We start from the raw sequence: 14986 nt of genomic DNA, 5'->3' as shown, positions 1-14986 counted from the left end.
ATTGTCATAGTCTTTAAAGGAGAAAAAGAAATCGTAAATCGTGCCCATGGATCGTTAATGATTTTACTCAGACATTTGGCTTAAAATGGAGTTCCTGGAGCATAAAGACGTGCAGTAGCAGTGTACAGCGTCTTCGTGGGACGGAGGAGAGAGAGAGAGACTTCAAAAGATGCTCAGGGAGACTTCTGCTCGGAGGCGCCCGTTAAGTGCAGAGCTTTGCTGCCGGGCTGGCTTCCCAGTTCTTCTGGAGAGCATGCCTTTCAGAAAACCCGCGGACACTGGAGGGCCACCGTGGGAGGCCGGGCCGGCTGCGGAGGTGGCCTGGGGGCCGACTGAGGACACGGCTGAGGGCAGCAGGGAGTGGGCGGCAGAGAGGGCGGAACAAGCGAGCACGCTCTGCCCAGAACAGTCTCACACAGGGGACTCTTGTCTACTTGCTCCAACCCCGAGAAAACCAAACCCACAAACCCCCAAGTCCCGCCCTGTGTGGCGGCCGCAGGAAGTGGCCCCAGGCCAGTGTGTGCCCATCTAGCCAGCTGCAGAGCAGATGGGTCCCGAGCAGGTGGGCAGGAGCACCTGGAGAGGGGGCCCACTGGCCTGTTCCAGTGCTGGCCCAGTGCCCTTGAATTTCCTCGAGAAGAGGCTGAGCTTTGAGTCTATGGGGGATCAAAGGGGAAACACCTCCCGTCAACCCTGTGCCCCTCAGAGCTTGTAGGTTTTCCAGGACTTACAAGCTGGGTCAGAGATGACTGGGGCCGAGGCGACCTTGGTTGTCTGGCTTCTGGGGGGTGGCCCCCCTCCTTCCCTCCCTGGGGGTGCTGGGCCACCAGCACAAGTTCCCTTCCATGCAGCGTCTTCACCGCAGTCCTAGAAGCAGCGCCTGTCCTTGGGACGTTTCAAAGCAAAGCCCAGCAAAGAACTCTGCTCCTCCAGGAGCGAGGCTGAGTTCTGCTCTCGCCTCGGACAGTTTCCATTCTCCAGGGTCGCTGAACGGGAGCGTTTCTGGTACACAGCTGACGTTTTCTTCGCATCGGATGCTTCTTCACAGAAAGGACTCTGGTCCCAAGTAATGGGCACACCGTGTAAGTGACCTTCATGAGCCCTTGGGTGGCCGATGGCTACTGAGCTCTCCACCTGACGATGGTGCTCCCCACCTGCTCTCTTTCGTCTTGGCCCCGGGGCACAGGGCCTGAGGCGCTGGGGGCGACGAGGGCCGGTTCTGAGCCTCGCTTGGCGGTAACTCAGCCACGGGACGCGGGCTCTTTACGTTCTCTGGGTATTCGCGGTCTACATTTTTGTAAAACAAATGCCAGGACCAGGTGAGGTCTCGGTTCTCACAGCTCTGGTCCTCCATACGGGCACCGGGGCTTGTCCTGGATAGCTGTGCCCTGGCCACAGAGCCCTGTCCTTCGTCTGGGGCTGACTGACACACGGCACCAACGGGGGACACCTCCACCTCCATGCCAGAAAAGAAAGGAGCCTGTCTCAACCACAGTCCACCTGGAATGATTGCTGCCTATGCTTTTGATTGTTTTTTTTTTGGGCGGGGGAGGAGCGGGAGGAGGTTCGGACGGGAAGAAATAAAAGGAACTTGTTGACACATGAACATCGTTTGGGAGTGTCCTCTTGGGAAAGGCGTCTAAGCCTTTTGGAATTGTCTCCTCACAACCTGTTCCAATGCAAGGAGCAGAGTCTGGCCTTTTCTTTGTCCTGCGTTTCATTCACATCTCACCTGTGCCTACTGGGGAGCCACCTGCAGGGGTTTCTTGTGCTCGTAGCCGGTATGGCGCCCCAGCTGGTCCCTGCCTCCTGGGCACGAGGGCACTGGGGGCGGGGGTGATTACTCAGCCACTCGGTCGGTCTCCAGCAGAAGAGGCGATGAGAGAAGCTCCTGCTCCAACGGCAAATCTCCCCGTGCAGGGCGCACCGAGGTCGCCGCCGACGGCTTCTCTGGCAGGTCTCACGGGCTGTTTCTGCCATCACGTTCCCAAAAGGTTGTGCACTTGGAACCGGACTTTCTTGACCTCCACTGAGACTTAGCTAGGGTTATCCTGGGGGCGGAGGCATCCCCCCAGCTCAGATCACGCATTTGCCTTCTAGAAACTGGGTCTGGTGGGAATTAGAGCCATAACAAGAAGGACCAGAACCTTCAGCCCCCCCAGTCTGCACCCCTCAGCCCGACAAAGATGCACCACCAGCTTTGGCCGGATGAACATTTAACTGCCATTGGCATCCAACGGGGAGCTCAGAGGAAGCCTCCAGCTCTTAGCATTCCCCACGTTCATGCATCTTTCCGGAAGTCCTGACAGCCAGGAGCGCTGTTGGCGGCCTGAAGAAAGCTCTCCGTGGGCTGGCTGGCCTCTTAATCCTCAGACACAGCCGGAGTCGGGGACAGAACAGGGCAGGTGGAAGGAGAGGGAAGTGTAGGTGAGTTCTCAGTTGTTTCGACTTCTCCTGGTTGAACATTTGGTAAAGTCTATAGAATCGTTGTGGTTTTTTTTTTTTTTTTTTTTGAATAAAACTCCCCTTGAGTAGCATTCTTTTGACTCTGAGCTCTGATAACATCATCTTAATGAAAGTAGCAGATTCCTGCCTGGAAAAATATTCCTAACAGCAGCAGAAATGGGGAAGGCTGTGGATGGATGATAAGGGCACTAGACCGTGTAGGAACCACTGATCTCGCTGCAAACACTGTGTGTCGGTGGCCCACGAGGAACTAGAAGTGCCCATGAGATTAGAGTTTTCGTCGTTTCCTGGGAAGACTGAGGCCCCAGACAGTGGAAGGACAGACCCAGCAGAGACAGGCAGGGGCCGAGACAAGCCACGCAGACCTGCTCGCAGGCCAGGAGCGTGTCTAACTGCCCGAGGGCCTTCTCTAATTGTCTGTCGATGACAGAAACATTCGACCAGGTTCTTACTACTCATTGCTGAGCATTTGTGAAACGTGGTGTGATTTCAGAAGCTTTTTAAAAGTTTCTTGTACTTACTTGTTCATTGGAATGCTTTTTTTTGTCCTTCAAAACACTGAGACTTAAGTAAAATGTTTAGTAGTTGTTTCAAGACATCCGATGACTCTCTCACAAAAGTTCTCACTTGGTCTTGATCTAGGCAGTTGACTCTTGAACAACATGGGTTTGAACTGTGCAGGTGCACTGACGTGCGAATTTTTTCAATAAATAGCATACATGTATTTTCTCTTTCTTTTTTTATGGTTTCGTTAATAACATTTTCTTTTCTCCAGCTTGCTTTATTGTAAGAATACAGTACCTAATACGTATGACATACACGACATGTGTTGATCGGCTGTGTTATCGGTAAGGCTTCTGATCAACAGTAGGCTTTTAGAAGGTAAGTTTTGGGGAAGTCAAAGTTACGTGCGAACCTTCGACTGCACGAGGGGTCGGCGCCCTCAGCCTCCACACCGTTCAGGGGTCAACGGTACATGTGCTGTACGCATTCTTCCACGTGGGAAGAGCAGCATGGGAGGAGTGGCATGGGGAACGGTTTGCATTTCTCTGTGTCTGGTATAGAGGGGGTGCTTTACACACATCGTTGTAAAGCCTCACGATGACCGAGTAAGATTATGTCACAATTCTACTTTTTTTCAGAGGAGAAGTCGGAAGTTTAGAGAGAGATGTAAGTTTCCCAAAGTTACTCAGCTAGTGGCAGAAAACCATTTACTGGCCTCTGTTTGGCCAGGCACCTGATATATACAGCCTCGTTTAATGCTCCCAGTAACCCCAGGTAGGTTCTCATAGCACCTCCATTTTACAGATGGAGAACCAGAGAGGTCAACTTGCCTAAGACCCCAAAAAAGTGGCTCAGCCAGGACAGGGCCCCGGGCAGCTCAGCTCTGGTGGCGGGGTCTCGCTGCTTCACCCTTCGGACTTCCCCATCAAGCCTTCTGACGTGACCTGTCTCTCGGATGAGAGGCACCAGGGCCGTGACCCGGATGTCTGGGCCATGCTGGCCCATTCACCGTACAGACTCGAGCCTCTGCCAGGTGCTCCTGGGGCTGACGCCACCTACCTCCTGGGGCCGTAGGGCGTTACGGGACATGGGCATGTGAGGGCTCAGTCCCCTTTCTCCCACGTTGATGTTCCACGTGGGGCAGGGAGGGGAGGGAGGGGACAACTGAAAGGCGGCGATGTTCACCCCTTTCCTCTCTCCACTGAGAAAGGCTGGGAAGATCTGCTGACAAGCGGGGCTCAGCTGAACTGGACATAGATGCTCAATACCTGTATTATGGATACAACGGTCCTCCACTTTTCCTAAGCCGTTCCTGGCCACCAGTCGTTTCGTTCTCAACCCCTCGGGGAGAGGAAGGAGGGCAGGAAGTGGGGCGTGGGTTGAAGAGGTGGTCTGTGCATGTGCAAAAGGGGGCGCGTGGGATGGAGAGACAGGCGGGGTTCACAGGAGCAGAAGCGGGGCCAACAGGGAGTCGAGTGGCTGGGCTGATAAAATGAACCTGCAACCTCCCCCTGATCTCGGTCGTCTCGTCTGCCTCTCCTGGCCCCTGTTGTTGTTTTAATTAACAGGCTAATATGAAATAAAACACAGCATACTGCTGTCTTTGGGGGAAGCAATTTAAAAGTAATATCACTTCAACGTTAGGAGAAAAAATGCTACTGAGAGGCTGACGGAAGGATCTGAACCACAGCAGGATTTGGAGTGTTAAGGGTCTTGTCATTCAGGCATGTGACTGGGTCCCAGGGAATATTCCATCGTACTCGCCTCGGGCCAGACACTTGCTTCCTCTTCTGCATGTGGCCTCCAGCTTGGCAGCTGTCCCCTCCCCAGTTGACCCTGCCCAGGCTTTAATTCCAACCCCCACCCCTCCCCGCCCCGCCTCGCCCTCCCTGCCTGGTTGGGCGTCGTAGCTGGCCTGGGTAGGCTGGCGGTGACACTTACGTGGGACAGTCTGCGGGAAGGACCCTCCTCGAAAGAGAGTGGGGGGCGTCTTCCTGCTCAGCCTCTTCAACAGGCGGTCCCTCTCGTTCATCCTACAGGCAAAGCAAACACTGTCAGTCTCTCGTTCACGCAGACCCATCTCAAAGGTGCGCGCTGGATGACTTCAGGTTGTAAAATAAAACAGGGAAAAAAGCTTCCCAGGTCAGGAAGAGCGCCCCGTTTCCGGGCTGCCCCCCTGCTCACAGTAGAGGCTATCTCGCACTTGGAGCTTGGCCCCTCTTCTAAAAGGCGCCCTGTTTCCCATCAGGCCTGGCTTGTACGTGATGCCCTTGAACTCCGCCTTCCCCTCCTGGAAGCTCACCACAAGTGCCCTTTGTACCCGGCGGGCCCCTGCTTCCCGGACGCTTTGGAAGAAGTGACTTGTTTCTGTGCTAAATATCTGAACAGCCTCCCCGCACCTGGAGCTGCTGTTTCTCAACCAGTGAACGGTGGGTACCGGCTGCCTCCGGACCCCGCCAGCTTTTTCTGCAGCCCCCCGCCCTCTGTGCTTATTATGAACCACAGTGACAATTGAGGTGATTTTCTTGAACACACAGGATCCGGAGCCGTACCGCCTTTCCCGCCCCGCCCCGGCAGGCCGAAGTGCTTAGCTGGCTCACCCTCAGGATGTCACTTGGCTTGCCCCAAAGCAGACATCTGGTGTAGGGGGGTGTGCCAGCGCCCTCTGTTACGGGTTGCGTGTATCCCCCCAAATTTACATCTTGAAGTCTGAACCCCCAATACCTCAGAATGTGAGTACATTTGGAGACAGGGGTAATTACATTAAAACGAGGACTTTACTGCGACTGGTGTCCCCATGAGGAGACGGACACGCGCCGAGGGAGGACTATGTGAGGACAAAGGGAGAAGACGGCGTCTACGAACTGAGGGATCAGATGGGCCCCAGGAGGAGCCGACCCCGCCGACACCTTGGTCTTGGACTTCCAGCCCCTGGGACTGTGACACGATAACTTTGTTTATAAGCGTCCTGCCCAAGTCTCTGCTATTTTGCTGTGGCAGCAAATACACCCCGATCTGCCGTTGGTGGGAACTTGAGAGTTGTTTTAAGAAGCTGCAGTTGCCTGTGACCCGAAGCTCCTCTCCCGGAAGTCTCAAGCCCGAGGACGTCTCCCGACCAGAGTCCACTTCACCCACCTCCCCAGGGTCATTTGAAGGAGGGGCAGGGCACAGGTTTTCCCAGTAGTTCAATGAGCCACGGTTCACCGTGGACTGGGGTGTACAGGGGAGAGTGTTTTCTGACTCTGGGTGGAAAGAATAACGTTTTAATTCATCACCAATTAGGAGCGAGCCTCAGCTGGCCAAGCCGGGCAGACGTCTCACGCTGGGGAGGAAGAACCCTTTCTCCCCCTTCACACCAGTGTTCCCTTCCCGCTCCCCCCTTTTTCTCCCGGGGCCCAAATTAATCTCCCGGGCTGAGCAGGTGAACGAGGAGGGGGCAGCCGGTGAGTGCCTGTCCCTCTGTGTGGCCGCTGTCCCCTCACTGTCTGTAGCTCCCTGTGCGGGCTTGGGGATGTGGGGAGTGTGATGGGGGGCCGTCCTTCCTGTCTGACCCGGCCCAGCTTGTGACTCCCGCCAGGAAGGCGCGCTGGTGTGGCGAGGGGCTCACCGAGGGCTGGGCTGCAGACTGTCCGGCCTGCGTGGCTGAAGAGGGCACCCTCTCCCCTGGTACCCAGGGGATGGACACAGGGCTACCAGGCCCCTCCCCTGCCCTGGCCCTTCCTGGTCCAGCCAACGCTTCAGGCCCACCAGCTCCTCCTAGTGGCGGGGCTTATGAGAACTTCACCCAGCCACGCGGGTGGGAGGGGCCTTTGCAATCCCACGTCTTGGTCCCTCACTCGGCAGGTGAGGAGACTCAGCTGTGACAAGTAAAAAGGTCACTGAGCACTTTGCTGGCAGCCTCCTGACCCTGCTTCTGTGCTAGGCAGATGACCCCAATTCCCTCATGGAATGGCAGATGCTTTACTCTTTTTTTTTTGGAATGAAATATTCCAAACACAGAGTAACAGTCAGGAACCAGGACAGCAAGAGCGCACTCACCCACTCAGCTTTAGCAAATGGTAGCACCACCCTTTGACCCCATGCTTCAGAGGGAGCCCCTCCGTCCGGCAGCCTCTCCTCCCACCTGGTGAGGAGTCCATGGGGCTAAGGAGACAGATCCACCCAGAGCCCACACTGGTCTCCCACTCTGGGTATCTGAGACCCTAGAAGTCCCTGCTCAGTGACCCCCAAGTGGGCATCCAGGGCTAACCTCACTTCCCTGCTAGCTCTATCCCCCTAAAAGCAGGCCATACAGCCAGCGTCCACACTCCGAGGCCTGTGGGAGTGGCTGAGGGGTGATTTTCTGCATGGGATGTGTGGATGTGGTGTCCGCACACTTGTGCGCACATCCCCTCCAAGTGCAGGACAGAGCTGGAGTTGGGAAGGGAAGGTGGGGTGTGTGAGACACAGCCGACCCTTCCCTGGGCTACCACTTCCTGGCTCGGACCGCCAAAGGATCTGGGAACCACAAAGCACCGCTGTCTTCATGCAGGCGTATTCATCAAGGTCAGGGCTATCTGTTAGCCTGATGCATAACTTCCACGTTCTTAGACGTGGTACGTGGTTTCCCTATGTACTTGTGCGCCAAGTCCTGCAAATGTCAGGAGTGGGCCTGGCTGTGAGAACTACTCCGGTTTTCAACAAAACGATAGAAAGTCTCAAATATAAAGTCCCGAAAATCCTCTGATTCCATTCTTCCCCTTCCCTCATAACAAAGTTAGAAATTATCTTTTGTTTGTATTTCATACTTTTGTTTTAGATATGTGCATTCACATGAATATATAATTATGTTTTAAAATATGTCTAAATGGTATCATTTGTTTTATGCTTCCGGTTCATCATATTTTTTTCTTCGCTCCTTCTTTTCTCCTTTCTTATTTTCATTGTATTGTCTACCCATGGAGAGAATGAGTTAATCTGTTTTCCTTCTAGCTGCTTTCCTAATTCTCTTTGTCTTTGGTGTTCTGCGGTTTCACTACCACACTCAGGATGACTAGGTACAGATTTGTTTTTATATCCTGCTCATTAGTCATTACAGAAATGCAGATCGAAGAGATAGCACTTAACATCCACTAGGATGGCTATAATAAACAAAAAACCAAAAAAAAAACAAAACAAAAAACCAGAAAACAAATGTTGGAGAGGACGTGGGGAAACTGGAACCCTAACGCACTACCGGTCGGACTGTAAAATGGTGTAGCTTCTGCTCTTCATTAAGTTAAACATGGGATTACTGTATCAGCCAGAAATTCCACTCCTAGAAATACATTCAAAATAATTGAAAACAGACTCAAACAAGTACTCGTACACGAATACCTAGAGCAGCATTATTCACAGTAGCCAAAAGATGGAAACAATCCAGGTGTCTATCAACTGGTGAATGGATAAACAAAATGTTGTATGTCTACCCACTGGAACATTATGCGGCCATAAAAAGGAATGAGATACCGATGTATGTCGCACATGGGTAAACCTTGACAACATTATGGTGACAGAAGCCAAACCAAAACGCCACGTGTCATATGATTCCATTTACATGAAATGTCCAGAATAGAGGCAGAAAGAAGAGTAATGGCGGCCAGGGACAGCAGGGCAGGGAGCCGGGGGAAGAGAGTGGCCAGTGGCTGCGTGAAGCACACGACGCTTCTTGAGGAGAGGGACATGTTCCAGAGCTTGGCAGCAGTGACGCTTCCACAACACGGTGAATGTTCTAAACGCCACTGAACAATTACACTTTAAAAGGGTAAATTTTCTGTTACGTACATTTTTCTACAGTTTAAAAAATTCAATTACAAGACAAAGAGGAGGGAAAATGGGTCCTGAATTAAGGCTCATTCCCTCCCATCACGGGAGCTGCTGGTTTTTTTCTCCGATGGTGGGGGGATGTTGGAGTTAACGTGCTTTCTTTGATTTTGTTTTAAATCCCTGTTTAAGTAGGGTGTGTCGACTGCGATCTATGTATGAAAGGCACATGTCAACGGACATTCACTGAAGGTGCACGTATTCTTGATGTCTCTCCGGTAATAATTATGGAACTCAATCTTACACACATCCTCCCACCGGGCTCCGTTTAGAGGCTGACTTGTTTTTGAGGAGGGGGTGTGCCCCCGTCTCAAAATCTGAGCAGTGTCAGGAAAGAGCGAGAGCTGAGGATGCTGGGGAATAAAAAACTCTTATGCCCGCATTTCAGTCGGTCGTCCCCAATGGCCAAGAAGCAGGAACGTGGAGAACATAGCAAATAACAACAAGTCTGTTTTTAAACCTTGTCAGTAGTTACAGCTGGTAGGAGTCACAGCTGATGCCTCGAGAAATTAAAAAACAAATAGCTATTTTTAAAAACTTATTTTTAAATGAACTGCTAGACTGTCTTCAAAATAGAAATCTTGGAGGTTCCTCAAGGAAAAAGCTAGTCCAAAGTTCTCCTTTTTTTCAGGTAAGGCCAAACATCTACCAATCTATCAGATTACTGAAATTCTAACGTATTTTTAAGGATCTCTAGAAAATGAGATCTCACGGCCTCATTGGGGAACTTATTTTTACTCACTTTAATCTAAATAGTGGGACATGAAAATCTTTTGGCTCATGTATATTCTAGAACCACTTATGTGTTTGTAGTTAAACGCACTTATGTAGCGAGGGACAATGACAAGAATAAAACAAAACAAAATAGGTTTTCCAGCCTAATATTCCAATAAGACAGGAGTTATACCCTGGGGCTAGGAGCCCATCATAAATTCTTTTCTGTTAAGTGGTAGTAAATCGTTCCCCGTTTTCCTTTTTTGCCGATCCATAAACATTTGTTTTTAAAAACTTGACTCCTCCACTGCGCCTGAGAGCTGGTGGTGACACGTCATGATACATGGTAATAGACGCATCATGGAGACCACATGAGGCTCCACAGTGGTAAAGGGAGGTGTGAAGAACTCAGAGGAAATTCAGGAAGGCTTTAAGAATTGACGCGGAAGCTGCATCCTGACGAAGGATGATGACCCTGGATGGGAACGCAGGAGGGACAATGGGTTTGGTGGGAAAGAGGATGAGCCCCGTCTCGAATGTGAGACTCAGAGTTGCCTCTGAGGAATTCAGGAGGCCGCGGGGCACTGGGGTCTAGAGAGGGCCAAGCCAGAGATGCCACTTGGGATCCCTGAGCCTGTAGAAACCCGTAGCAAGCAGGCAAGGCGAGGTGGCACTGTAAGTGGTGGCGCCTAGAAGCACTACATGTTGTCTGTGGGTTCGTTCTCTCAGACGGAGACCAAGTCTTGTACTTCCTCTGCGTTTTTCACAGTACCTGCCCTGGGCTGAGAACCGAGGACATGGTTCCATAAAATGGCACTGTGCTTTGTATTTGGGCTGTGGTTCACTCTCTTACTATTGTTATGTGTCTCCGTAACTTGATCCTGGCATTTTTTGTCTTTATATCTGTCCACGGTGCCCAGCATTGAGCTCAGGACAGGGTGGGTTGTCCAAGAGCAGCCAAACTAAATTCCTCTGTATTATTTTTTGAAAATGATGGAACAGGGACATCAGCCCAAGTCTCTTCCAGAGAAGGAAAGCCCACTCCAAACTCTTGAAGATATTGAGAACAAAAAAACCTCTGTGGTTTTTACAAAGATAGGATACTGCATTTGTTAAGAAAAGAATTCAGGTTACATGGAACAATTCAGGTTACATGGAACAATTCAAGAGCAGTCAGGCTGAGGACAGGATAGAGTCCACAATTATGTAACGCAATACAAATTCCATCCCCAAAATAAGAGAGATAGATTCCTCTAGTTTTCCCTGGTCTCAAGTTTCCTCTGATCATCAAAACTGGGAAATGGAGGGAAGAAAGGCTGTACTACCACTGTTCTATTTTTTCTGTTCCAGACAAGGTTTTGGAAAACAGGGGTAAACAGACCAGTTTGGGCACTGGAAGAACTCTCATTCTTTTTACTCTGGGTGATTTCCTGTCAAAAAGAAGAGTTTGGCTAAGGAATTGTAGTGCCAAATTAGGCAATGAATTTGCCTTATTCCTCCTGCTAAATACAATTGACAAGCCAGGACACAAATATAAGAAGACTCTAAAAAAGGTGCAAAGAAGGAAGACCAGCTAGGAACCTTGAAACATGAGAAATCTGAGTTTTCTTGTGGCCTCACAGATTCCAGGCTTGGAGCTGAAGAGCCTCACAACCTAGAAATGACCACAGATGCAGACTAAAAAAAAAAAAAAAAAGGCTCAGAAAAAGCCTCTTTTCTCTAGTCGAAAAAGCAGAAAAGAAGTAGCCTCACAAGGCAACTCCCTTAGACCATAATCATTCTACTCTAGCCAAGCACCCCAGAAAGTACTGTGGCTCCACTCCCACCCATGCCAGCAAAGACCAAGTGGAGAGGAGGCCAGATTCTCACAAGGCTGCAGCAAGTGCCTGACATCCCTACTGGGGTGTTGATGGAAGAGCCTGGGTGGGGACCTGGGACTTTAATTCTTAGCTGATGATAAAGTCTCTGGCCCCCGGTAGTGACACGTGGGGAAACTGGCCTTCCATCCCCCACTCAGTAACATAAGGAGGCATTCTGAAGAGACCTAATGAAGAATCAAGACTTCCATCCTTGCCAGGTACGAATACCCCTCCCTGCTTCCTGCCTTCTCTGCCCTCTGCAGTGTCCGTGGAGACCACATGGAGGCAGAACTCTCACCCCTACCCAGCAGGCATCAACGGAATGTAGGAAACCTGAATAACTTCCGTCTGGCAGGAGCAAGGCTTCCGTAAAATCCAGGGTCACATAGCATAATCGTAACACCCAAATCGTCCAGGTTTCATTGAGAAACCACTAGTCATACCAAGAACCAGGTCGATCTCAAACTGAACGGTTAAAAAAAAAGTTAATCAATGGCAATATCAAGGTGACTGAGATGGTGGAATAATCGGACAAAGATTTTAAAGTGGCCACGATAAAAATGCTTCAATGAGCATTTGTGACACGCTTCAAACAAATGGGAAAAAACAGAACGCCTTAGCAAAGGAGATCTAAAGAAGAACCAATCATAAATTTTAGAACTCAAAAATACAGTAACTGAAATAAAAAGGTCAGCAGAAGGGCTCAACAGCAGAGTGGAGGGGATGGGGGAAATAGTCAGTGAACCGGAAGACAGAACAGTAACTGTGACCCAATCCACATAACAGAGGCAAAATAGACTGAAGAAAAATTAAAAGACCTTAGGGACCTGTGGGAATATAACAGAAGATGTAATTTTCATGTCTTCAGAGTCCTACAGGGAGAAGAGAAAAAAGATGGGGCTGAAAAACCACTCAAAGAAATAAAGTCTGAAAAATCCCCAAATCTGGTGAGAGACATAAACCTACAGATTTAAGAAGCTGACTGAATTTAAAACATGAAAAAAACCAAAGAAATCTAGGCAAAAATAGATTATAATGAAAGTTCTGAAAACTAGACAAAGAACTAAAAACTAAAAACTAAAAACAAAGAAAATATCTCAAGAGCAGCCTAAGAGAATTGATCCTTTAGCTACAGAAGAAAATCAATTCAAATGACAATGAATTTCTCATCAGAAACCATTGAGGCCAGAATTGGCACAATATTTTTCAAGTGCTGAAAGAGAAAAAACTGTCACCTCAGTGAAAATACCTTTCAGGAATAAAGCAGAAATCAAGACATTCTCAAATAAAAGGGAAACTAAGAGAATTTGTCACCATCTGAACTATCCTCCAGGAATAGCTAAAGAAAGTTGTATAAATGAAAAAAAAATGAGAAAAGAAGGAATCTTGGAACCTCAGGAAGGAAGAAAGAACACGGTAAAGAAAAACATGAGCAAATAAAATGGGCTTTGCTTTCCTCTCAAATTTTCCAAATTATGTTTGAGAAGTGAAAGTGAAAATTATACACTATCTGATATGGTTCTAAATATACGTATTGGAAATACTTAAGACAATTATATTATAAATGGGAGTGGGTAAAGGGATGTAACGGAGGTTGGTTTTCTGTACTTCACTCAAAGTGAGAGAATGATAACATCAGTAGACTGTGATTAGTTATGTATACATAACGTAATACCTGGGACAACCCACACTATATGAATTATACTAGGAGACACACTTGAAAACACAGTAGCTCAATTAAAATGGAATTAAAAATGCTCACACAACCCATAAGAAGGAAGGAAAAGGAAACAGAAAAAAATGAAAGACGGGCATAACAAAAAGTTAACAAAAGATAAAATGGTAGACTTACACTCTAAGATATCATAATCATTAAATATAACTAGTCTAAACGTACCAACTAAACGACATGGACTTGCAGTGGAATAAAACCTATGACTCAATTATATACTGTCCCTAAGAAACTCACTTCAAATATGATGATGTGGGAAGACAGAAAATAAAAAGATAGAAAAAAGATATATCAAGAGAACATCAGTCAAAGGAAAGCAGGAATAGCTACATTAATATCAGATAAAATAGACTTCAGAGCAAAGGACATTACCAGAGACAGCAAAGGACATAAAGTAATGACAAAAAGATCAATCTATCCAGAACATGTAGCAATCCTAAATGTCCATGCACCAAGCAACAGATAGATGAAGCAAAACCGAAAGGAGAAATAGACAAATTCACCATTATAGTTGGATCCTTCAACGTTTCTCTCTCAACAATTGATAGTACAAAGAGAAAATCAGCAAGAAAATTAAAGATATCCCAAACGCCGTCAACCAAAAGGACTGAATCAACATTTTATCCAACACTCCACTCAATGACAGGAGAATACACATTCTTACCAAGTGCACGAGAAACATATACCAAGAAAGACCATATCTTGGGCCATAAAACAAAGCTCGACAAATTTAAAAGCACTGAAATCATTGAGAGTCATTCTCTAAACGCAATGGAATCAAAGCAGAAATGAATAACAGATAATAGGAAAATCTTCAAACACTTGGGAACTAAACGACACACTTCTAAATAATCCATAGGTCAGAGAGAAAGTCTCAAGAGAAATCTAAAAAAAAAATTGAACTAAGTGAAAATAAAAATGCATCAAAATTTGCGGGACACAGTTAAACGACTGCTACGAGGGAAATTCCTAGCAGTAAATGCATACGTTAGAAAAAATGAAAAGTCCCGATTCAATAATCTAAGTTCTTATCTGAAGAAACTTAAAAAGAAGAGCAAAAGAAACAGCAAGCAAGAGGAAGGAAATAAAGATATGAGTAGAAATCAGTGGGCCGAAAACAGAAAAACAATAGAGAAAATCAACGAAACCAAAAGCTTGCTATTTGAAAAAAAGATACAATTAACAGATCTTCTAGAAGATTTACCAAAAAAAAAAAAAAAAGATATAATTTGCTACCAACATTAGGAATGAAATGAGATATCATGGCAGACGCCAGAGACATCAAAAGAATAACTGGGGACTACTACAAACACTTCTATGTTCTAAATTTGACCAATTCCTTAAAAAACAAAAACTACGAAAACACACAATTCGAAATAATTTGAATATCCCTATACCTATTAAGCAAATTGAATTCATAATTTAAAAATTTTCCAAAAAGAAATGTCCAGGACAAGATGGCTTCACTGCCAAATATATTTAAAGAAGACTTAACAATACTTCTATACAATCTCTTGCAGAAATTTGAAAAGGAAGAGACAGTGTGGCATTGGTTGAGGGATGGACAGAGCAATGGAATGAAACGGAACAGAACGGAACAGAATAGAATAGAGAACTAAGAGATAAAACCCACCCAAATATACGCATCTAATTTTTGACAAAGGCGTAAAAGCAATTCAATTGAAGACATATACTCTTTTCAACAAACGGTGCTGGAGAAACTATGCATATATAGGCAAAAACAACATCAACAACAACAAAACCCATACAAAACCTCTAAGTCTCATACCTTATATAAACATTAATTCAACATGAATCACTTAAATCTAAACTATAAAATGATACGACTATTGAGAACAAAAAGAGCAAT

The 14986-nt window shown here is 47.5% G+C and overlaps 1 protein-coding gene across 1 annotated transcript in view; it reads right to left on the bottom strand.

The window, feature by feature from the left end:
• Positions 1-528: 528 nt before the first annotated feature.
• The window catches only part of LOC120610682 (phospholipid-transporting ATPase IB-like), a 130197-nt gene continuing 115739 nt past the window's right edge, over positions 529-14986 (bottom strand). The window contains exons 8-9 of the mRNA XM_039873093.1: positions 4912-5003; positions 529-656 (exon numbers count right to left, since the gene is read on the bottom strand). Of these exons, the coding sequence (XP_039729027.1) occupies positions 529-656; positions 4912-5003 (220 nt within the window). The remainder of the gene's footprint in view (positions 657-4911; positions 5004-14986) is intronic.

Source organism: Pteropus medius, unplaced genomic scaffold, assembly GCF_902729225.1.
Source record: "Pteropus medius unplaced genomic scaffold, Ma_sr-lr_union100, whole genome shotgun sequence".
Lineage (NCBI taxonomy): Eukaryota > Metazoa > Chordata > Mammalia > Chiroptera > Pteropodidae > Pteropus > Pteropus medius.
This window is presented reverse-complemented; position numbering and strand designations above follow the sequence as displayed.